The sequence below is a fragment of the Muscardinus avellanarius genome, assembly GCF_963383645.1.
Source record: "Muscardinus avellanarius genome assembly, chromosome: 1".
Lineage (NCBI taxonomy): Eukaryota > Metazoa > Chordata > Mammalia > Rodentia > Gliridae > Muscardinus > Muscardinus avellanarius.
The window spans coordinates 62,340,495-62,366,917 of NC_137786.1; the positions used below are offsets into that span (position 1 = coordinate 62,340,495).

General features: G+C 37.5%; 1 protein-coding gene across 1 annotated transcript in view; it reads right to left on the reverse strand.

Annotated features, from left to right (window-relative positions):
• ANKRD31 (ankyrin repeat domain 31) overlaps positions 1–26,172 on the reverse strand; it is a gene marked incomplete at both ends in the record, with an annotated part of 108,541 nt that extends 82,369 nt beyond the window's left edge. Inside the window, 3 exons of the mRNA XM_080705076.1 lie at positions 9,289–9,401; positions 10,432–10,505; positions 26,069–26,172. Of these exons, the coding sequence (XP_080561202.1) occupies positions 9,289–9,401; positions 10,432–10,505; positions 26,069–26,172 (291 nt within the window). The remainder of the gene's footprint in view (positions 1–9,288; positions 9,402–10,431; positions 10,506–26,068) is intronic.
• Between the last annotated feature and the right edge of the window lie 251 nt (positions 26,173–26,423).

The following is a 26,423-nucleotide window of genomic DNA, read 5'->3' on the forward strand; positions in this document are numbered from 1 at the left end:
GGACAATGAATCTGACCAAAAACTTCTTTAAAAATAAATACAAAGAGCCAATAAATATACAAAAAATGTTCAACATCATTAGCAATCAGAGAAATGCAAATCAAAATGACACTGAGATTTCATCTAACTCTAGTTAGAATGGCAATCATCAAGAATACAAACAATAATAAATGTTGGTGAGAATGTGGGAATATAGGAACCCTTATACACTGTTGATGGGGTTACAAATTAGTACAGCCATTTTGGAGATCAATGTGGAGGTTTCTTAAAAGATTGGGAAAGAAGCCACCATATCATCAAGCCATACTACTCCTGGTGATCTTCACAAAAGGAATTCAATTCAGAATACACTATGAATGTGTGCATATCCATGTCCATGGAAGCACAATCCACAATAGTCAAACTATGGAACTACCCTAGGTGTCCATCAACAGATGAATGCATTACAAAATTGTGGGGTGTGTGTGTGTGTGTGTGTGTGTGTGTGTGTGTGTGTGTGTAGGAGTAAAATGGAATTTTACTCATCCATAAGAAAAAAAAACACAATTATGTAATTTGCAGGGAACTCAAGAATATTGTGCTAAGTGAGAACAGCCAAGCACAGAAAGTAAAGGAACATATGTATTCACTATATGTGGAAGTTGGAAAGTGGGAAACAAAGAACGATTCAGATAAATGAGGACAGATATTAGTGGAATAGTAGAAGGGCATTTGGGGAGGGAGGGGGAAGGTGAGAAGATCTGATGATGGAAACAGTTCAAATAATCCTTTGCTCATATATGAAGTTATCTTTATCAATGTTAATATTATGTATAGGGAGGAGGAGGGATTGGGGTAGGACCCACAAGTCTTATGTACATGTATATTTCTAAACCTCAATATGATATATGATTACAGTAGAATAATGAAATTTTTTTAAAGTTGTTTAATTGTAGCTCTTTTGTCTTTTTTTGTTGTTGTTGTTTGCTTGCTTACTCTGTGTATGGGGGAGCTCTAGGGATTTAACCCAGGATCATTATACATGAGCTACATCCCCAGCCCTATTTTATTTTTATTTTGAAATAGGATCTCACTAGGTTGATGAGAGTCACTATTTGCAGAGGCTATCCTCAAATTTGTAACCCTCCTGTCTCATTATCCCAAGTACTGGGATTACTTGTTTACCACCATCCCAAACAGCTGTTATGCTTTTGTCTTAATTTATTTCCAAAAAATAAGTTGTGAATTTTTATTTTTTAAAATATTTTACTGGCACACTGTAGTCATACATCTTGTGTGGGGGGTGGGGGGTACTGGGGATAGAACCCAAGGAGCATTCTAACTCTGAGTGACAGCCCTTATTTTTTATTCTTTATTTTGGGGTTTTTCTTTTTGTGTGGGGGGGATCTGGGGATGGAACCCAGGGGCATTTGACCTCCAAGCTACACCCCCTGCCCTATTTTTTATTCTTTATTTTGAAACCGGGTCTCACTGAGTTGCAGAGGGCCTCATTAAGTAGCTGAGGCTGTCCACAAATCGTGATCCTCCAGTCTCAGCCTCCCAAATGCTGGGATTACAAGCGTGCGCCACCACGCCTGGCCTTATTCTTTATTTTGAAACAGGGTCTCACTGAGTTGCAAAGGCCTCACTAAGTAGCTGAGGCTGGCTTCGAACCTGCACAATCCTCCTGTCTCAGCCTCCCAAATGCTGGGATTACAAGCGTGCGCCACCACGCCTGGCCTTATTCTTTATTTTGAAACAGGGTCTCACTGAGTTGCAAAGGCCTCACTAAGTAGCTGAGGCTGGCTTCGAACCTGCACAATCCTCCTGTCTCAGCCTCCCAAATGCTGGGATTACAAGTGTGCACCACCACGCCCAGCTGTAGTCATACGTCTTAATGGGGTACAAGATAGTGAAGGCATACATGCACACATCACCCAATTAGCCCTTAACCAATTCCTGCCCCATTCCCTCCTCCTCCAACCTTCTTATGTTTGGCTTAGTAACTGACATTGACATGTTTGTTAATGTATACCATGAACATTACAGAATTTCCCTCTTCCCTCCTCCCATCCCCTCAGTTAGGTTGTCTAATTTGCTCATCTATGGTATGTCCTTCTTTGTCTAGAGTTTCTCTTGTGACTCATTTTCTCCCTAGCTTTCGCATATTAGGGAAAGCATCCAATTTCTTAGTTTTTCTGACGAATTTCACTTAGTATAATGTTCTCTAGTTCCATCCATTTCTCTGTAAATGATGTAATTTGGGGTGGGTTTTTTTTTTTTTTGGCACTAGGGGTGGACCCAGGGGCTTTTCTACCTCCAGGCTATACTCCCAGACCTATTTTTATATTTTATTTGGAAACAGGTCTCACTAAGTTGCTGGGAGCCTCACTAAGTAGCTAAGGCTGGCTTCAAACCTGTGCAACCCTCCTGTCTCAGTCTCCCAAGCACTGGGATTACAAGCATGTGCTAACACATCTGGCGTGTTTTTCTTTATAGCTGAGTAAAATTTCATTGCGCACATACCCCATAGTTCTGTAATCCATTCATCCGATGATGGACATCTTGGCTGGTTCCATAGTTTGGCAATGGTGAATTGTGCAGCTATGAACATAGACATGCATGCATTAGAGTTTAGTACTTTGGTTTCCTTTCTTTTGGGTAGATACTCAGAAATGGTATTGCTGGATCATATGGTAAGTTCATTCCCATTCTTCTGAGCATGGTACTGGCACAAAAACAGATACATAAACCAATGGAGCAGAATAGAAGACTCAAAAACAAATCCACACACTTACGGCCAATTAATTTTTGACAAAGGAGCCAAAACATACACTGGAAAAAAAGATAGCCTCTTCAACAAATGTTATTGGCAAAACTGGTTAATCATATGCAGAAAAACAGAAATTAATACCACTTTCTCACCCTACACAAGAGTCAATTCAAGATGGATCAAAGACTTTGAAATTAGCCCAGAGACCTTGCAGCTCTTTGAAGAGGGCATAGGTCCAACACTGCAACACATAGGCACAGATAAAAACTTTCTCAACAAGACCCCAAAGGCACAAGAAACTAAAAGGCGAATCAATACATGGGATTGCACGAAACTGAAGAGCTTCTTTACAGCAAAGGAAACTATTAAGAACCTCAATCGAAAGCCAACAGAGTGGGAGAAGATTTTTGCCACCTACTACTCCTCCTCCAACAGAGAACTAGTATTTAGAATATACGAAGAACTCAAGAAACTCAGCACTAAGAAAACATATAACCCAATCAAAAAATGGGCACATGAACTAAATAGACACTTCATGAAGAAAGAAATTCAAATGGCCAATAAATGCATGAAAAAATGCTCAACGTCATTAGCAATCAGAGATGCAAATCAAAACTACCCTGAGATTTCATCTAACTCCAACTAGAATGGCAATCATTCAAAACACAAACAAGAACAAATGCTGGCAAGTATGTGGAGAAGTGGGAACTAATACATTATTGCTGGGATTGCAAATTGGTGCAACCACTTTGGAAAACAGTATGCAGGATCCTCAGAAGAATGGAAATGAACTTACCATCTGATCCAACAATATCACTTCTGGGTATCTACGCAAAAGAATGAAAACCGAACTACCAAACTAATGTGAATCTTAAAAGAAAGGGAAATGTTCTTCTTTTATTCCTAGTTATTCTCTCTCTTCATTAATCCATGATGATTCTGAAGAGCCATTCTTATCAGGCTCCGAGTTCTAAAGACAGGAAATTACATTATCTATGTGTTATAGTGTCAAATGTTAAATTAACTCACCAAATTCTCTAATCATATTAGGAAATTCAAAGTTATTGTGCCCCTTTTAAAAAAGATGAAATTCACTGATAAAATGTTTTTGTTTAAATATTTCACAGCATATTGGCTCTCATCACTTTAAAAGAAACCTTTGCCTTAAATATGTTGTTAGCATCAAAAATCTTTAGAAAAACGTGGTGGCAAAAAAAAAATCATTAAAGTACAATTTAAATACTAAAAAAAAAAAAAGAAAAGAAAAGAGAAATGTGGTGGCGCACACTTGTAATCCCAGCATTTGGGAGGCTGAGACAGGAGGATTGCGGTTCATGAACAGCCTCAGCCATTTAGTGAGGTCCTTTGCAACTCAGTGAGACCATGTTTCAAAATAAAGAAGAAAAAATAGGGCTGGGGTATAGCTTGGAGGTATAATGCCCCTGGGTTCTATGCCCCAGTACTGAAAAAAAAAAAAAAAAACTTTAGAAAAAGATCCCTCTTTAACGGCCCTCTATTTTTGTTTCTATAATCATATGGTCGTATGGTAAAAAAAAAAAAAAAAAATTTAACCCACAAAAATAAAGGACTATGAGACCCTCAATCCTTTCCAATTAACAATCAGTGTTACTCACTGACAATATATCACTACATATCTCAAGATTATCACAAAGATCCCATGTTTATATACTTCCCAAGCAAGTTTTACAAAACTCAGAGACACAAAGATAAGGAGGAATTTCAAGAGATAAACCTAAAAACACCCAACAATTAATTCAACAGAACTACTCACTGCTGTATTTCCACAAAGCAACTCATTCAAATATCTGTAATATCCACTTCATTTATCTTACTAAAAGAAGACTTTTCCTGTTACAGGGCTATTTATTTGCCCCTATCATATAAGGTAAATGCCAAAGAAGGACAACTGATTTTTTTTCCTCTTCCATAAGCAGAAATACCACCCAAAATCTAATGTCTCTGAATACAGTGGCAGCTAGAGCTGTTCATTTGTTAATTAAAAAATGGAAAGAGGCCGGGCGTGGTAGCGCATGCTTGTAATCCCCATGCTTGGGAGGTGGAGACAGAAGGATCGCGCAGGTTCAAAGCCAGCCGCTGTTTCCAAATTTTAAAAGTATAAAAATAGGTCTGGGAGTGTAGCCTGGAGGTAGAAGGTTTCCAGGAACCCCAGTACCACCAAAAAAAAAAAAAAAAAAAAGATACCTTTCAATCAGTTATTTCATAAGAGACCCAAATACATGTCACCACATTTTTTCCTGCTCCTATATCCCTATATGTTGACCAAGCCATTAAATTGTACTTTTCTTGTTGTTTTACTTGTTGGAGGTAGTGGTAGAGTGTGAATGGGGAGATTTTAAATTAATTGCATTAATATAGAGGATTTGGAAAAGAGAACATCAATTCATATATCTTCCACTATCTGAGGTCACTATTTTCAACTGAGTAATAGATTGTTGGGAGTGGAGTGGAAGAAACCTGGCCAGTAAAGTCAGCCCAACCAACTCTGGCTCTCCATGACATATCAACGTATCAACATTTCACACAGATGTATTCTGTGTGCATCTGGTGATGCAGCAGAACAGAATACCAATTACAGGTATTCAGCATTTTACTTGATAAATTGCTGATAACATTTGCTTAAAAACTTTCTTTCAGACCAAATACCCAAATTTTTTTATCTATAAAAAATGTTTTAATTATTTCTAATATCCATTTGATTGTCTTTTAGAGGATTTCACCTGGACATATAACACTTGTATGTTGCTTCAGTATTCTTAAATGCCAAAATGACTGTTTGATATTCTACTCATTAGTATCTAAGTACAACTTATTCATAAAGTAACTATCTTTACTCTGGCTAAGTCAGATGCCAAAGCCCTGTTTTCATCCAAGTCCTTCACAGAAAGCCCATGCAACTACTAGGCAGAAACAATTCTAGGACCACTCTGGATATCCCACCAAAAAAAAAAAAAGAAAAATTACTTAGAAACAGACTTAACCAAGGAGGTAAAAGAAAATTATAAAACATTGAAAAAAATCAAAGAAGACCTTAGAAGATGGAAATATCTTCCATGTTCATGGATACGCAGAATAAATATCATCAGAGTGGCAAGCATAAAGAAGTCAAATAAAAACAATTGCTGGTGAGAATGTGGGGAAAGAGGAACTCTTTTACACTGTTGGTGGGAGTGCAAACTAGTTCAGCTGCTATTGAGATCAGTGTGCAGATTCCTTAGAAAACTGGGAATAGATCCACCATATGATCCAGCTATATCACTCCTGGGTATCTTTCCAAAGGGTATGAAATCAAAGAACTACAGTAACACGTGCATACCCATGTTTATAGCATTACAATTCAGAATAGCTAAAATATGGAACCAACCCAGGTCTCCATCAACAGATGAATGAATTGCAAAATTATGGGAAATACACAGAATAGAACTCTACTTGGCAATAAAGAACAAAATCATGTCATTCGCAAGAAGATGAAAAGACCTGGAGATCATTATGTTAAGGGAGATTAGCCAAGCACAGAAGGAGAAGGGACATATGTTTTCACTCAAGTTAGGGAGTGTTAGGGATAACAGAGGGACTCCATATAATGAGGGGAAACCTCAGCAAAGCCAGAAAGGAGGGGTAGAGGAGGAAGAAGGCTGAGATTAATCAATGAAAAAGATATTCAAATATGTGTATACATGTGAATATAACACTATTAACCTGGACACTCAGTATTGGGAGGGAGGGAAAAGGGGAAGTGGGGGGGCACCAATATGGTGTATGCCATTGTCGATCCACATTATGATGTGAGACTATAGGGCTCCAATAAAATAAAATTTTAAAAAACAGATGAATGGATTACAAAATGATGGGACACGCACGCAATTGATTTTTTACTCAGCCATAAAGAAGAACAAAATTACATCAGTTACAGGGAAACGGATGGAACTGGAGAACATTATGCAAAGTGAGATTAGTCAGTCACAAAAAGTAAGAAATCCAATGTTCTCCCTAATATGCAGAAACTAGAGAGAAAATGGGTCATAGGAGAAACTTTAGACGAAGAAGGAGAAAATATAGATGAGCAAATAAGGCAACCTAACTGAGGGGGGTGAGAGAGAACAGAGGGAAATTCCCTAATGCACATTATGTACATTAACAAGCATATCATTCACTAAGCCAAACATGAGAAGGAGGGAGTGGGTAGGGAATGGGGTGGGAATCTGATAAAAACTGAGTAATGTATGCATGTATACCTCTATCATCTTGTACGCCATTAAGATGTACAACTACAGTGCACCAATAAAAAAATTAAACTCCAATAAAACACCTTTTCAGCTCTATTTCTATATCTAATTAATTCAATTTTTCTCATATAGTTATATTTCAAAAGGTTTATTTTCAAAGAATAAGCAAAAAACTGGGCCAAAGTAGCAACATATGTCAATTTATAAAACAGTATTTATTAAAATTTGCTAGATGTTTAAACAAACTTGGGTTCCATTGTCTAATTTTTTCTCATATAGTTATATTTCAAAAGGTTTATTTTCAAAGAATAAACAAAAAACTGGGTCAAAGTAGCAACATATGTCAATTTAGAAAACAATATTTATTAAAATTTCCTAGATGTTTAAACAAACTTGGGTTCCACTGTCTAATTTTTTCTCATATAGTTATATTTCAAAAGGTTTATTTTCAAAGAATAAACAAAAAACTGGATCAAAGTAGCAACATATGTCAATTTAGAAAACGATATTTATTAAAATTTGCTAGATGTCTAAACAAACTTGGGCTCCACTGTCTAATTTTTACTATACACCAAAATATAGAGTATAAGTGAAAGAAGTATCTAGTTCTGCAGTGTTAGTGGAAAAAAATAGACATATATCAAGTACTTCATCTACTTTTCTCATCCTAATTTTACAATAAGCCCATAACCCCCAGATGGCTAATTAATTACGTGATAAAATTTTTTTTTTTTTTTTTGGTGGTACTGAGGTTCCTGGAAGCCCTTCTACTTCCGGGCTACACTCCCAGACCTATTTTTACATTTTTATTTGGAAACAGGGTCTCCTAAGCCAGCGCGCTCGGCTGGCTTCGAACCTGCGCGATCCTCCTGTCTCTGCCTCCCAAGCACGGGGATTACTAGCATGCGCCACCATGCCCGGCCGTGATAAAATTTTGAAAGATATTTTCACTAACTATTCAAGTCCTCTAAGACAATTATTCCAAGATGGCTGCTCATGAAAAATTATGTGAGAGGCTTTCAAAAAACAGACATTCTCAGATTCTATCCAAGTACAATCAAGTAATTTATATTTTTAAAACGCTACCCAAAGCTGGGCGTGGTGGCACAAACTTGTAATCCCAGCATTCGGGAGGCTGAGACAGGAGGATCGTGGTTCGCAGGCAGCCTCAGCTACTTAGTGAGGCCCTCTGCAACTCAGTGAGACCCGGTTTCAAAATAAAGAATAAAAAATAGGGCAGGGGGTGTAGCTCGGAGGTCGAATGCCCCTGGGTTCCATCCCCAAACCCACACACACACACACACACAAAAGCTACACAAAGTAGTATGATACTCAAACTTTCAAAATCATGTGCTAACATGCAATTGAGTGCCTGATACAAAAACTACATAGCAAATACTTATAATAAACATGAAAAATTAGTTTAATTTAACAATCACTGAATCTGGAAGGAAACTTCTTTTTCCTTAACTCAGAAGTTATACATGGTGGCAGATATCACTGGCAGGCTAACTTAATTATACTGAAGTGTTAACTGAATCATTCTGTATTATTGAAAAGAAATAAATAAAAGCCAGGCATGGTGGCACACGCTTGTAATCCCCGCGCTTGGGAGGCTGAGACAGGAGGATCACATAGGTTTGAAGCCAGCCTTAGCTACTCAGTGAGGCTCTCAGCAATTTAGTGAGACCCTGTTTCCAAATAAAGGGAGTATAGCCCAGAGGTAGAAAAGCCCCTGGGTTCAATCCCCAGTACCATCCATAAATAAATAAATAAATAAATAAAATTTCTTAGGCTATGTGTATGACTATCTACACACACACACACACACACACACACACACACACACACACACACACACAAAAAGGGCTTTCAGTGGCCCATATCTCAAATTATACCACCCAAACTAGTATCTTCTTCATAAGTTTAAGAAGATCTCTGACATAAAATAAAGATGAAAATCTAAATTATTATATCCCATTTAACCTCTGTTCCTTTTACTTCCATCTCTAATAAAAAAAATGAAAGCCATAAAAGGGGTGAAAAAAAGAATTATTTTAAATACCCCTCCTAAAACAATTGGCCTTTACCAAAGTTGCAGCAAAGAAACAATGACTAGTTAAGAAACAGGTAAAAACTAAGTAAGAGAGAAAAAGTTAAATAGTAAAGTAAAAGAATTATGATTATTAATTTACCACTTTGAGAGATGGCATTTCTAATTTTTACTAAATTATCTATCTATCTATCTATCTATCTATTCAACAGGCTAACCACCTGTAATATTGGATCCTCATTAAGAACAGGAATCATCTTATTTTCATTTCTTTGCTCTTGTGGGTCCTCTCTGAGTTTGTGCCCAAGTTGAATCACAGGAGATGGTGTATCTAGAATAAAATATAATTATAAATCATTTGCAAGAGTTTTATTGCTCTTCTTTGAAAATGACTCAAGATTTTACAAACACTGCATAAAAATGTCATTAAAAACATTTTGACTGGGCCTGGTGGCGTAGGCTTGTAATCCCAGTACTTGGGAGGCTAAGACAGGAAATCACAGGTTTGAAGCTAGCCTCAGCAACTTAGTGAGGCTCTCAGGAACTTAGTGAGACCCTGTTTCCAATAAAAACTAAAATAGGTCTGGACATGTAACCTAGTAGAAGGCCCCTGGTTTCCATCCCCAGTACCATAAATTTTAAAAAATTATTTTGTATGGGCATGTATCATAATTTATTAACTCTCACTTCTATGTGTCAATGTTTTAAATTATTAGCTAAGAGGAAACACATATGCTACAATCAACAAAATAATACTTGATATTTGTTTCAGAATGAATGAATGCAACAAATACATACAGAATATAGACTTAAGTAACATTAAAAGAGTTCTTTTTTCCAATATCATTTTAGATCATTTTTGAAACTCATAATGTTGGCATATAATCCAAGAAAAAACAGAGTTTTGTTTTCAAAATGGCAAATCAAGTCGATATTTTAATTTTTCTTCTAAGTTTCCAGAAAGATATCTAACGAAATAATGAGCTGCTTTCTTTTAATCTGAAGCAACAACGGAACAAAAGTAAATGTGCCTCCTACAGATGCAAAGATAGAAATGAATAAAAGGAAAAGTAAACAGTATAAACAGGTTATTATAATCCAAATGTGTGTATTTCCCCAAAATTTCATATAGTGAAGCCCTAACACCCAATACAATATTAGGAGGGGGACCTTTGTGAGGTAATTAGTTTTAGAGAGTGGATTCCTCACAATGGGATTAGCATTTTTATAAAAGGAAGAGTGCTCACTACATGAGCACAAAGAAGAGGTCATATGAGCATAAGGCAACATTACAGCTGTCTAAAATGATAATATTTGGGAAAATGATATGCTAATACACAGGGAAAAAGAAGTGGTCTCACCTTTGTAAAATTCACTTATACCAGGATGAACACTGAGCCCAGATCTAAAAGATGCATCTTGATCAAAGAACAACCTTTCAAGTATCAAAAGAGAGGGAGAGGTTATTATGTTTCAGAAATAAAGACTAACATTTTAAGTATTATTTTATTATACCTAAACTTATTAAGATTCTTAGTTATACCACTATTGTTTATTCTATTTCAAAGTATTATTTCAGAAATATATATCTTAATTAAAAATTTAGACAAGATGAAAATACTCATTCACATAATTGTGTTCATTTTTATAAATATTCTGTTACTATTTTTGGTGTTGGGGTAAGGGGCAAATATTCAGTTACTGAACAGAGATAAAATGAGAAGATTATTTGAGGAACCAAGGAAGGTGGGCTTTTCCTTCATATTTCTATATACCATAGAAAACTAGCAATTAATATCCCATGGCTAAACCTGAGTATGTATTTTCACAGCATACCAGAATAGAATTCTTTTAATTTTTTCTCACTATGTTTGAGGTAGTATCAAGGTGACAGAAAAGATATAGTCTTGGCCCTCAATAAGCTCAATCTAATGAGGGAGCCAGGCATGGAGTTATACTCCTGTTAATCTCAATACTTGGGAGGATGAAACAGAAGTATTACAAGGTCATGGTCACAGCCAGCCTCAGCAACTTAGCAAAGCTCTCAGCAAGTTAGAGGGATCCTGTTTCCAAATAAAAAGTAAAATAGGCCTAGGGATATAGCTCAAAGGTAGAAAGCACTTGGGTTCAAGACCCAGCACCACACACTTATATACACACACATGCATACATGCATGCACACACAAAATAAATCTAATGAGGGATACAGAACAAAGAAATAACAATAATTTGCCATGGTGAGTATGCTATTTGGTAGATGTAAGTATTTTGTCTTTTTGTGCACAGTAATGAATGATTGTAGACCCAGCTACTTGGTAGAAGATTGCTAGTTCAGCACCAGCTTGGGCAATATAGTGAGACTCCATCTCAAAACATATATATATATATATATATATATATATATATATATATATATATATATATATATATATAAATTGGATGAAGGACTTCAATAGAAATTTTGTTTTTTATTTTATTTACTTATTCATTTATTTACTTGTTTATTTTTGCAGTACTGGGGATTATACCCAGGGGCATTCTACCTCCGATCTATACCCCCAGCACTGATTTTTACTCTTTATTTTGAAATATGGTCTCACTAAGTTGTGGAGGGCCTCACAAAAGTTGCTGAGGCTGATCTAGAACTTGGCAATCCTCCTGTCTCAGCCTCCCAAGTACTGAGATTACAAGCATGTGCCACCATGCCTGGCTAAATAGACATTTCTGAAAAGAGGAAGTGCAATGGGCAGTAAGTACATGAATAGTTGCTCAACATCACTAATCTTAGGGAAACAACAAATCAAAACCACGTGAGATAATATTTCCTAATCATTAGGATGGCTGTTATAATTTTTTAAAATTTAACATAAAATAAGTGTCAGTAAGAATATGAAATAATTGGAATTCATATGCATTACTGATGGAAATGTAAAATGGTATCACTACTATGAAAAATAGTATGGTGGTTCCTCAACAAATTAAACACAAGTGCCATTTGATCCAGCAATCCCACTTCTGGGTATATATACAAAAGAACAGAAAGCAGGGACTTGAATAGACCTTTGTACATTCATAGAAGCATTATTTAGAATAGCCAAAAGTTGGAAACAAAGTAAATGTCCATCTCTGGATACATGAATAAATAGAGTATAAACTTATAATATTCTGTCTTAAAAAATTAAGATATGTTTATAACATAAATGAATCTTGAAGACATTATGCTAAGTAAATCCATATAGATACAAGAGGACAAATGTCACATTATTCCACTTTTATGACATACCTAGAGAAGTCAAATTCATAGACAGAAGGTAAAAAGTGGCTGGCATAGGTAGAGGGAGAGGAGAACAAGGAGTTATTGTCTAATAGGAACAGAGTGGCAGTTAGGGATGATGAAAAGGATCCAGAGAAAGTAGTAATTGTTTCAAACAATATGAATGTACTTAATGCCACTAAACTGTACATTCTATCATAGTATACATTTAAAGATGATTAAAATAACTTTCTATAATATCTTGTCACAATAATAAAACTAAATAATTTTTTCCAAAATCTAAGAATGCAACAGTGAGTCATCTGTACTAAGGCATGAATATGTAGTCTGACACTGTTTTTGTTTATTTTTGTTTACTTACTTATTCATATTTCTTTTACTTTTCAATGGAACATTTCAAATATCAGCACCAACTCTGCCCCCTGCTGGTCTCCCAAGGAATTATTTTATAGCTAATTCTGGACATACTCATTTCATGTGGAAATATTTTGGTATATAACTCTAAAATATAAAGACTCTTTCTGAATATAACCATAAAAATTATCTTTCAAAATAATCACAATTTTAATATTAGTAACTTAGTATTATTAAATTTAGTCTGTGGTATATAGAATCTAAAGCAGCTCCTAGTATGTATACCCTGTATAATCCCTTCTCTTTAGTATGAGTTGACCCAGTGACTCTTTTAATGAACAAAATACACTCAATGTGTAGGATATTACTACTGAGACTAGGTCACAAAAAGACACTGGCTTGCCTCTTGTTTTCCCTCTTACTTGCTCACTTCTTCCCCATGCAAGCCAGCTTGCCATATTGTGAACTATCTTAATGAGAAGCCTACACAGCAAGAAACCCAAGGGGCTTCCAGCCAGCAAGAAATTGAATTCCACAACCATATGGGAAGTGAATCCTTCTCAATGAAGCCTTAAGATGAATGGAGCCTTGGCTGATCCTTTGCAGCGTTGGGAGAAGCAAGACATCCTAAGCCAGACAATTCAATTAAACCATGCCTAGATTCCTAACTCAGAGAAACAACAAGATAGTAAGTATTTAGTATTATACAGCATTAAATTTCAAAGTAAGCTGTAACCCAGCAATAAAATGGTAATAGCCATATTTCTCCAACTGTCTCTCTTTACAATTGTTCTATTCAAGATCTAAACAAGGTTCCAAGGTACACACAGATTTGGTTTCTATGACTGTGTGTGTATGCATGCGTACGTGCACGCACACAAATCCAGGGACATTCTACCTCTGAACTACTCCACCAGCCCTATTTTATTTTATTTTATTTTATTTGAAACAGGGTCTAAGTTGTGGAGGGCCTCACTAAGTTGCTAAGGATGGCCACGAACCTGCAATCCTCCTGTCCCAGCCTCCCAGGTACTAGGATTACAAGAGTGCACGAGCATACTCAGCTTATTTCTATTACTTTTAAATATCTTTTATAATTTATTATTTATCTCTCCTTCCTTCCCTGTTGCAATGTATTTGTTGAAGAAACTGAATTATTTTTCCTATGAAGTGTCCCACATTTTGGAATTGTTGGTTGCATATCATTTAACATGTTCTTCTATCCTGCTTATTTCCTGTAAAATGGCAATTAGAGGTTTGATCTAACTAAGGAGGACATGTATATACTTCCACCAAGTAATTAGAGTATGGGTTATTGCTCTTTTGTGTTATTAGAGGCCATTGATGATTACTGCCTAGGTCAATTAATTATTTCATTAGGAGTATATAGAATGGGATAGTATATCCAAAATGTCACTTATCCTAAGGTTTACTTCAAGCTAAAGGCAATTTGAAAATCAGCAATACAAGAAGGTCATTCTAATTTTCTCCTTTTCCTCCTGAAAATAGAAGGTAGTAACACCATGTGAAAGATGCCCTGCCTGTTAGAACAAAAACATCCTTTAATGGGGAGTTATAGTCTAGAGGATTCTCTACAAGCAGACCTTAATTGTTATCTTCCTTTAGCCATCCTACATAATTTACTATTCCACAAATGGCTCTCTTTGTTCAGTCTAATAAAAAAGCATATAGGTTTTGTCACTTTATTTCCTTGTGTATCACATAACTAACTGTATCACATAAAACTTATATTAAATTTATCTCCATTACTCCAATGTCGACTTAATTCTCAGGCCCAATTTAATTCTGAGAATCTAAGATGGAAGTGGTAGAATTTCTGCCCCCATTACTACATTTAAAAACTGAATACAAACCCGGGTGTGGTGGCGCAAGCTTGTAATCCCAGCGTTTGGGAAGCTGAGACAGGAGAATACAGGTTTGCTGACAGCCTCAGCGACTTAAGTGAGTCCCTTTGCAACTCAGTAAAATTATTGTATATTTTTAAATAATTGCTTCTTAAGTAGTATAAATATATACTACTATATATAAAAATATATATCCTCAGTACAGAAAAAAAAAAAAAACTGGAATACAATGTAATATCTCAAGCTGGACATGGTGCCGCATACCTGTAATCCCAGTACTTGGGAGGCCAAAACAAGAGGATCACAGGTTCAAGGCCAGCCTCAGCAATGTAGGGAGACTCTCAGTAGCCTAGCAAGGTCCTTCTTCAGAACAAAGAATAAAATGGGCTGGGATGTATAATTTGGAGGTAGAGTGTCCTTGAGTTCAATCCCAGTAGCCCCCCCCATGTAATAATTTAGATACTAATACATAATCTTATAACATCATACAGTAATATTACCAATAAGATTTGTAATATACAACTGAGTCTGAATCTCATATGCTAAAATAAATCAAAGTAGTCAAAATTAAAATAAATAAAAATGAGGGAATGACCTAGAAAATAGTAAAATATTTTTCTGATACAAGATACTTCTATTTTGTGTGTTCAAAGCAAGCCTCAGTAATTTGGTGAGACCCTCAGCAACTTGGCAAGACCATGTTTCAAAATAAAAAATAATAAAAGGCCTGGGTGTGGCTCAGAGGTAGAATACTCCTGGGTTCAATCCCCAATATGAAGAAAGGAAGTCTGTCATGAGTCAAGGAAGAATTATTTTAAAATTGTGGTGGAAGGCCTTTTTAATTATGAGACAAAACTAAAAAAATTCAAGATCACAAATACTCATTCTCTTTGACATATTGTTTCTATTTTTAAAAAACTTTTACATATGTTCTCTACTATATAGAGAGAGAAGATGAGACTATCTCTGGGAGAATAACAAGAAACCAAATACACTGGTTGCCTGTGTTTAAAAAAATATAGCTGATAGCCAGGTTTGGGGGCAAACACCTATAATCCCAGTACTTGGGAAACTGAGACAGGAAGATTACAGGTTCAAGATAGTCTCAGCAACGTGGCGAGACCCTCAGCCACCTAGAAACACACACACACACACACACACACACACACACACACACACACAGACACACACACACACTGCCTAATAAAACAGTGATGAGGACATTTTATTCAGTCTTTTATACTATCATTATACCTTTTTAAATGTTTTTTTTTTTTCATTTTGAACCATGTAAATATATTATCTACTTAATAATACCCTAGGAAACAAAAAAGACAAGCAAAAATAAGAAATCTCTATTTCTACCTGTATTAAAGATTATGATGAGCTGGGTGTGGTGGCACACACCTATAATGCCAGTACCTGGGAGGCTGAGACAAGAGTTATCACAGGTTTGAGACAGACTCTGGAAGTAGTGAGACTCTCAACCCAGCAAGACCCTGTTGAAACATAAAAAAACAAAATAGAGCTGGAGGTATAGTTCAAAGGTAGAATGTTCCTGGGTTCAATACCCAGTACCACAAAAGTTAGACTTTGGTATATTTTTCTTCAAGTTTTCCTCCTATAGAGGTTTGTATATCTGTAACTGAATTCTTTCACAAAGGTTAGATAAGTATGTACAAGGCTTTAGAAACTATATATTTCACTTAACATTTAAATATGTGCAATATAATAAGAATTCTTCCCCAAAATATTATTTATATTTCCATCATAAGGCTATATCATTTATTCAAGAACTATATAATTTTATAATTTAGTTTGTTTTTTAAATTTTTATTATTGCAAAAAGTTTGAGATTATTTCCTCATACATAAACCACTGATTATATTTTTTACTGTTTCCTTAAGGAAGCAGTCAGGGCTATTTCCAATCCTAAAAAAATAAAAAATAAAAGAGAGTTGGATCCAGAAAAATTACTTATTCATGTTCAATCAACAAATCAACTGAAAATAGAACTTTAATTTCCTGATACGTAGAGTCAAATCATTAAACTACATCAATAATTAATGCCTTTAAAGTCTCTACTTTGTTATGAATGCAGTATTTTAGTAATAAAATACAACTTTCAAATATTAGGAAAATGAAAAACTGAGTATTAAAAGGAGAAAATTCAGGTAAAATCTAGTTGAAAACTTGAAATAATTTTCATTGCTTTGTTAAAAGTGCAATGAAATTTTTCATGACAATTAGGGTTTCAGTTTTTTATCAAAATTTTTTTTTATTTTTTATTGGTGCATTATATTCATACATCATATTGGGGTAAAAAACTTGTGTGTACATATATGTACGTATCACTGATTTAACCCCTAACCAATTCCCACCTTATTTTATCAAAATTTTGACAGCACAGAGTCCTAATGTGAGAGTCAGCCTTTGACTCATTAAAAATCTAATTAAAATACTCTTTTACAGCCAGGCATGGTGGTGCACGCTTGTAATCCCCATGCTTGAGAGGCGAAGACAAGAGGATCGTGCAGGATTGAAGCCACCCACGCTGGCTTAAGAGACCCTGCTTCCAAATAAAAAATATAAAAATAGGTCTGGGTGTATCCCAGAGGTAGAAGGGTTTCCAGGAACCCCAGTACCACCAAAAAAAAAAAAAACAAACAAACAAACAAAAAAAAACTCTTTTTAGACAGAATAACAGCTCTAAAAATAGTATGTGGCACCATTATTCCTTAGAAGAGCCTCCATTCTGATACAGGTCCTGACCAAAACTGTTGGTTTTCATAATCTACTTCAATATGATTATTGATTGTCTCCTGTGCTCTGTTTTCTGTCCCTACATTCCCTCAAGTACATTTCATCTCCTTTACAATAGGTATCTTCTATCTAGACCTTTCATATGAACACAGAGCTGTCCATCTGAAGGGACAGAGTTAACACCTTCAAGGTGATTATGTCCAGGTGCCTTTTATTATTTACAACTATAATGTTCAGAATGACATGATGCGATCCAAACACATACTCAAACCCACCAAACGATAAGGTATTCCGGTCAATTTAATAGAATTAAGTTGAAATGTACACTTACTGTCATTAAGAAGTTAACATCACCAGAGGCTGAGCAAGAAAACAAGGTTGGTAATAAGTTCAGAGAGCACATATTAAAAAAGAAAAAAATAGAAGCCAAGTGTGGTGGTGCACCCTGGTAATCCCAGCATTTGGGAGGCTGACAGGAGGATAGCAGTTTTAAGATAGCCTCAGCTACTACTTAGTGAGGCCCTTTGCAACTCAAGTGAGACCCTGTTCGAAAATGAAGAACAAAAATTAGGCCATGGGGTATAGCTCAGAGGTAGAATGCCCCTGGGTTCCATCCCCAGTACCGGGAAAAAAAAAAAATTAGATCCTACCTCTTAAAAAAATCATAAGCAAACAAAACTCTATTAATCAGCAACTTTAAATTTTACAGATTAGTAGCAACACCTACAGAACTACCTTAGGACAGGTTTCCAGAAGCAGCAATAGGACCAAGTCCAGGATCTCAAATGTTTTTTTCATACTAAGTTAACACCTGACATCTTGAGTCTTTCAAAGTCTTGCCTTTTTCAGTTGCAAAAGTCCTTCTCAGGTCTCATCAAACAGATTTTTAGGCGCTACATTTCTTTAGGATTATTTAGCTATATACAACTACATAATGTTCTGCCTGTTGCAGAGCTCTGTCCTACTAAGACCTATACTTCTCATTCCAATCAAATTTGGGAGCTTGTACAGAGAGTCAGTCAGAAAGAATTTTGTACAAGTAAGCGGAGAAGATGGGGGGAAAAACCCCACTGGCATTCACCTTCAGCTCTATTTAGACTTTGTATTCGATGTCAATGGCTATTTTATTTAAGTTAATTTGTAACTTGGGCTATGAGATTTGAAAGCCTAATGTAAAATTTTTAATATTGTTATGGGGCTGTGCATGGTGGTGCATGCTTGTAATCCCAGTACTTAGGAGGCTGAGACAGGAAGATTATGGGTTTGTGGCCAGCCTAAACTACTTTAGTGAGGCCCTCCTCAAGAGAAACCCTGTTTCAAAATAAAAAATAAAATAGGGCTGGGGGTATAGATCGGAGGTAGAATGCTCCTGGTTTAATCCCTAGTACACCACACACACACACACACACACACACACACACACACACACACACACACACACACTGCTTATACTGGTGCATTGTAATTATACATCATACCAAGGAAGAGTGTGATAAGAATATACATGCACACGACACTTGGTGTATTTCCCTCCAGATCTCACTCCTCTCTCCTCTTCCCCATACATGTCATTGAGATGGGCACTGGCAATTTTATATACATAGATAGAATTATTTAAGCTGTTATCTTCCTATGTCTCTATCTCCCTTCTTTCTCCCTTAAAATCCCTCCATCATTTCTATGACTGCAGGGATGAATCAGAGGAAAATAAAATGGGCTTGCCAAAATAGAATAAACCATCCATAACCTAATTTCTCTACTCATTACAACTAAAAGCTCTAGAAAAAAAAATTGACTTTTTTAGCATGAAGGACTGAACCCAGAGGCATTTTTCTTCAAGTCCAAGCCCTTTAAAAATAATTTTATTAGTGCACTGAAATTGCACATCACAGTGAAGTTCAATGTGATACACATTCATGCACACCACTCTTGATGTGTTTCTCTCCACATCTCACCCCACTCTCCCCTTCTCCTTCCTGCATGTTAGTGAAATTGGTAGTAATAACTTCATACATTGCCGTAGTATTATTTGAGCCTCTTTCCTCCTCAATCCTTTTCTCCCTCCTTGATTCCCTGCCCCAATCCCCTTCCACAGTTCTACAGGTCTGTCTCCACATTACTTATAATCCCTTATAGTTCCTATTTTCTAGCTTCCACATATGAGATAAAACATATAACTCAACTTTCTAAGAATTGCCTGATCTCACTAAGATAACAACTAGTTCCATGCATTTTCCTGCAATGACATAACTTTGTTCTTCTTTAAGGCTGAGTATAATTCCACTGTATGTTCACAGCACATTTTTTATCCATTCATCTGTTGACAAGACACCTGGGTTGATTCTATTTCTAAAAACATGGATATTGCTATAAACATAGATATATATGTATGCTATAGTCGTATGACTTTATAATTATTTTGGGAAGATACTAAAGCACAGCATAGCCGGGTTGTATAGTGTTTTATTCCCCATTTTTTGAGGAATCTACATACTGGTAATACTGACTTACAATTCCACCAAAGGTATATTAGAATTCCTACCTATTTCCCCATATCCTTGCTAGCATGCTACTGTTTGCATTTGTTTTTTTGGTACTGGAGATTTGAATCCAGTGCATTCTATATCCAAGCTACAACTCCAGCCTTTTTAATTTTTTATTTTGAAACACAAGAGTCTCACTAAATTGTTGAGGCTGTACTCAAAACTAGGATCCTCCTGTCTCAGCCTCCCAAGTACTGGGATCACAGGTGTGCTCCACCACACTCAGCCTGTTTGTATTCTTGTTAAATACAAACAATAAATGGAGTTAGATAGAATCTTAGTTTTGTTGTTTGTTTTTTATTTTAAACAGGGTTTCACTAGATTGCTGAGGGCCTTGCTACTTGCTGAGGGTGTCCTCAAACTTGCAATCTTCCTGCTTCAGCCTCCTAAGAACTGAGATTACATGCATATGCCACCATGCCCAACTTCGGTATAGTTTTGATTTGTATTTCTCTAATTGCTAGAGATACTGAACATTTTTGCATATATTTAATAGACAATTGCATTTCTTTTTTAAAAAGTGTGAATTAACTTCAACTGCTCATTTTTTTTAAACTGGGTTTTTTTTTCTTAGTTCTTTACATATTCTAGATATTAGTCCTCTATCAGAGTAGCTGGTAAAGATTTTCTCCTATTCTATAGTCTCTCTCTCTTTAGAATTATGATTGTTTCCTTTACTGCACAGAAAGTTTTTAATTTTGGTGTCATCCCATTTATTGATTTTCAGTTTATTTCCTGAGTTTTGAGAGTCTTAATGAAAAGGTCTCTTACCAGTGCCTGTATGTTAGGGAGTTATTTTTTTATTTCAAAACTGAGTCCCACTAAATTGCTGAAGCTAGCCTTGAACCCACCATCCTCTTGCCAGCCTTCCAAATACTGGGATTATAGCTGTGTACCACCATACCCAGTTAGAATTTTTTTCCTTCTTTCTTTCTTCCTTCCTCCCTTCCTTCTTTCCTTCCTTTCCTTCCTTCCTTTCTTTCTCTTTTGGTGGTACTAGTAATTGACCCTGGGGCATTCTACCTCTGAGCTACACCTGCAGCCCTATTTTGTTTTGTTTTGTTTTAATTTGGAAACAGGATCTCACTAAGTTGCAGAGGGCCTTACTAAACTGCTAAGGCTGGCTACAAACCTGAAATCTTCCTGTCTCAGCCTCCTAAATACTGGGATTACAAGCATGCATCAACATGCCCAGCTAGAAAAATATTTTTTAAAAGCTACCTAAAAGCTGGGCATGGTGGTACATGCTTATAATCCCAGTACTTGAGAGGTTAAGGCAGTCTCAGCAAGTAGTAAGACTCTTATCAACCTAGTGAGATCATTTCCAAAAAATAGGGCTGGGGGCTGTAGCCTGGCAGTAAAATGCCCTTGGGTTCAATTCCCAGTGCCACACACACACACACACACACACACACACACACACACACACACACACACCACTACCTGAAGCCAAATGTAGAGGCACACCTATAATCCCAATACTTAGAAGGCTGAAATAGATGGGTTGCAGGTTCAAGGCCAGCCTCAGCAACTTAGTGAGGCCCTGTTTTAATATGAAAAAACAACACACAAAGCTAGGGATGTAGCTCAGAGATGGAATACTCCTAGGTTCAAGCCTGTGTAACAAAAAGAGAGAGAGAAAAAAAGAAAACAATAAGGGGAAGAACAGGAAGAAAGGGGGGAAAAGCTACCTGAAAACTCTGAAAAGTAAATGACAATAGATTTGATTGGGAAATGAAGTTCAAATTTTAATAACTACCTGTCATAGATGAGTTTCAGTTTTGTTTTAAGGTATTTTGTTTGTTACTTTTTGTCTTCCAGTTTTAATTCAAGGCTAATTCTGGAACTACATAGTAGACACAGACATTAGAAAAAAAGAGGAAGAGAATCTGAGTATGGTGGCACACACCTGTAATCCCAGTACTTGGGAAGCTAAGACAGGAGGATCTAGGTTCTAGGCCAACATGTAGTAATTTAGTGAGACCCTGTTTCAAAATAAAAACATAAAACGGGGCTGCAACTTTAGCTCAGAGTAGAATGGCCCCTGGGTTCAATCCCTTGTACCTACACATTACCCTTACTCCCCCACCCAAAAAAAAAAAAAAAAAGTAAAATAAGAAGAAGAAAATCCACAATTCTTTCCAGAAGACTATACATGCTAGAATGTGTGCAGGAACTCCCTGGGTTTTCCTTTGTTTCTCCCATCCCTGCCCCAAGGCCTACCCCATCCTGAGAGCTGTGCTGACACCAACCACGGCAGCTGGGATATTTAAAAAAACAATTAGAAAACATCTTTCTACCAGAGGAACTGAGAGAAGGGCTCTGTGTGATCTGAAGAGTATGGGAAGAATCCCCCCTTTTCTTTCTCTTTTCTTAACTCTACCCTGAAGGCTGCCCTACTTATAGGGAACTATTCTAGTGAGTAGGCTAACAATCAAAGAGAAACCTCTGCTTCTGGTTACATAAGCAGAAAATGGACAGAGGGCATAAGAGTTGTAAAAAAGAGAGAGAGCATAACTCTGAGCTGTATACATGTGGAACCTAAGGAAGCATAGTAAAAGCTTAGGGAAATGAACTATGATATTAACTACTGACCAGGACCCACATTAATCCCAGATGGTATATGCATCAGACAGATTCAAATAGCATAGAAAAGACAGATGTAACCATCACACACAGAAGGCAAAATAAGAACATGCAGTTTAAACCTTGTCAGAGCCAGGCATGGTGTCACACACCTGTAATCCCAGTAATTAGGAGGCTGATACAAAAGGATCACAGGTTCAAAGCTAGCTTCAGCAATTTAGCAATACCCTCAGAAACTTAGTGAGACCCTGTTTCAAAATTAAAATAAAAAAATAGGTCTGGAGGTACGGCTCAGAGCTACAACATTCCTGGGTTCAATCCTTGGTACCTCAAAAAATAAAATAAAATGCAAATACAAATAAACCTAGTCATATTGATTGCCTCACTCCTTAAGAATTTTAGTGCCAAGATTCTCCAACATAATATTTAAAATGTCCAGGACACCATCAAAATATTAAACATAAAAAAGATTCCCTGCCCCATAACACTGGACTTGGAATTAAAAGAAAAAACTACCAGGCGTGGTGGCGCATACTTGTAATCCCCGCACTTGGGAGGCGGAGACAGGAGGATCGCGCAGGTTCAAAGTCAGCCTCGCTGGCTTAAGAGACCCTGTTTCCAAATAAAAATATAAAAATAGGTCTGGGAGTATAGCCCAGAGGTAAATGGGCTTCCAGGAACCCCAGTACCACCCAAAAAAAAAAAAAGAGAGAGAGAAAAACTTGCAAAGCGAACCCAATGATACATCATTAGAAATTATATGCCTAAAAAAAATTTTTTTAAAGGCTCAGAAATCTATGAGAGAGTATCACAAGATCTAATATCCATGTCATGAAGTATCAGAAGGAAAGGAGAAAGAGATTGGTATAGAAGAAAAAAAAAGAAATCATGACAGAAAACTTCCTAAATTTGTTGAAAGACATGAATTTACAAATTTAAGAAGCTCAGTGAATCCCAAACATGAAAAACACAAGAATGTCATGCCCAGACACATCATAATCAAATTGCTGAGAACCAAAGGGAAAAAAAACTCTGAAAGCAAACAAAAAAGTTATATATAAGAAAATAGTAATTTGAATGGAGAAGAGGCAGTACAGCTTGACTATAAAGGGTCAGCACATGACGTATTTTTTAGGGTAATTGAATTGTTCTGAATCTTCATTGTGGTGGTTGTTTTATGAGACTCCATGCATTTGTTAAAACATTTCCTATATACCAACAAAAGCAAATACTATATGTAGACATAAAAGAACCAGAAACCTGGATATCATCTTTGACATCCTTCCCTCACTCCCATATCTAATTAACTACCATCTCCTCCCAAATTTACTTTCCAAAGACTTCTCAGACTTGCTCCTTTCCCTCCATTCCCACTGCTTCTTCTAGATGAGCCCTCATCTTCTCAGTCTGTAACTACTTTGATCCTTACTTTGCAATATGGGATCCCTGCTCTAATAATACCAGCTTTAAATTGAAAGCCTGTTAGAAATATTGAATCTTATTTCCACCACAGAACTCCTGAACTGGAATCCAATTTTAACAGGATTCTTTTTTTTTTTTTAACAGGATTCTATAGTAATTTTTAAACACATCAAAACTTGAGCCGGGCGTGGTGGCGCACACTTGTAATCCCAGCATTCGGGAGGCTGAGACTGGAGGATCGCGGTTCGCAGACAGCTTCGGCTACTTAGTGAGGCCCTCTACAACTCAGTGAGACCCGTTTCAAATAAAGAATAAAAAATAGGGCAGGGGGTATAGCTCAGAGGTAGAATGCCCCTGGGTTCCATTCCCAGACCCGCAAAAAAAAAAAAAAAAAAAAAAAAAAAAAAAAAACCTTGAAAGCCATAGGCTGCCCTAGGGTATGTTAGAGTGGTTGGAAATCTGATTATGATGTTCTTCCACTTAAAATCTTACAAGAATCCTAATAGGGCATAGGTAGCATGTGTTAGGCCTTACATCAACCTCATTCTATCTTCCTTTTTCACTACTCTACACCCCACATTTCACAATTCTTATAAGATCCAACTGTTTGTACATTCCAAAACATATACAACAGGCCAAGCACTGTGGCTCACACTTGTAATCCCAGTACTTGGAAAACTGAGACAGGAGGATGGCAGGTTCGAAGCCAGCCTCAGCAACTTAGTGAGACCCTGTTTTTTTTTTTTTTTTTTGTGGCACTGGGGTTCCTGGAAGCCCTTCTACCTCCGGGCTACACTCCCAGACCTATTTTTACATTTTTATTTGGAAACAGGGTCTCCTAAGCCAGCGTGCACGGCTGGCTTCGAACCTGCGCGATCCTCCTGTCTCTGCCTCCCAAGCGCGGGGATTACAAGCGTGCGCCACCACGCCCGGCCCGAGACCCTGTTTTAAAATAAAAAATAAAAAAGGGCTGGGGTATAGCCCAGAAGTCGAATATCTCTTAGTTCAATCCACAGTATGGCAAAAAAAAAAAAATCTAAAAAAGGGCTAGGGGTATAGCTCAGAGGTAGGATACCCCATGGTTCATTCCCCAATACCAAACACACACACACACACACACACACACACACACACACACACAAAACAATACTAGGTCCACCTCTACACATTTACCCATGCAGTTCCTTGGCCAAGAATACCTCTTCCTCATCCGGTTAATTCCTAACCCACCTTCAAGGTAGGTTTTACAACTACAGCTAGTGGGTCTGGCGAGCACAGCTGCGCTATAAGAAAGCAGGGCAGTCTGATCCAGTCTAAGGAGCAGTTACCAAAAATAAGAAAACAGTCACAAGGGGAATTATTCTAACACTGACCATGGCCAGCCCCTACCACCAGTGAGCAACTGAGTCTGGCTGTTCCCAGAACCAGGCACTACCCCCTCCCTTGTTCTCCCTGATATAAAAATTTTCTCCCTTCCTCCCAGTGCTGCTGCTCTCCTGCGAGACAGCCTGGCAGCTAACCTGGCCTGCAGTAAACTTTCCCTAAATGGACCGACCTCTGGGGTCTTTTGTGTCTTGGTTGAGGTATGAGGTAAGGGTCCCAGTGAACTCATAAACTACTTTAGATATACCTTCATTCCTGGACTTCCCATATTACATTGAAAATATTTATATTTGTTTTTTTTTTTTCTGGCCTGAAGGGTTTTCAAAGGCAGTGGCCTCCTTTTAATTTTTTTCCGTGTTTAGCACAGAGAACATATTCAAGAAAAGCTTTGATGAACTGAAATACTGACTTTTTAAAAATTCCTTCTACAGTTTCGTAGAGACCAGTTTCTCTATCACCCATTCTTTTCCTGAGGGAAATACTGTTAATGGGCTTGAAGCAAAACGCGTTTGATGAGTCTGTTCTTCTAAGTTAAGTACATTTTGTCTGTGCAAACAGACCTAAGACCCTGGTTCAAGAGGAAAGAATCTTAATGCCATAAAGCCACCTACTATAAGCCTCATTTTGTCGCTGTCTAGGGGTAGGGGACAGAGGCGGGTGCTTATTTATAAGCTCTGGACTCAGACGTGGTTGCACCCACGGTTCTGGTCCTGCCAACAAACACAGGCCCTGCAGAGAGCAACGTCCACTCAAACCGCGAGGGTCCGGGAGGGCCCTGGGCTGGCGCCCTGGCCGTCACGGTGGTCACCTTCTCCAGGGCAGCTCCTCGTCTTCCAGGTCGCTCTCTGCCACCGACCCCTCAATCATGGTCTCATCACTGTCCCAGTCTGGGCCCTGGGCGCCTTCCTCCATCTTTGCCTCGCAGACGGGGTCTTTCCTACCCTCCTTCTCTAACTTCCCTTCTTCGAAGGCAAAAGAACGCTCTGCGGGCCGGGGAGAATTGCAAGTTTAAAATAAGAGTTATTAAACTCGTGGCCAAGGCCAGGCGTCCCGGGGCAGCGGCGGCCGCCGACGGCGGGAAGCCGCGCGGCCGTCGAGCCCAGGCGCTACCGCCACGCCGCGTCGCCACGCCGCCAGCAGGGGGCAGCCGCGCGCCGGGCGTC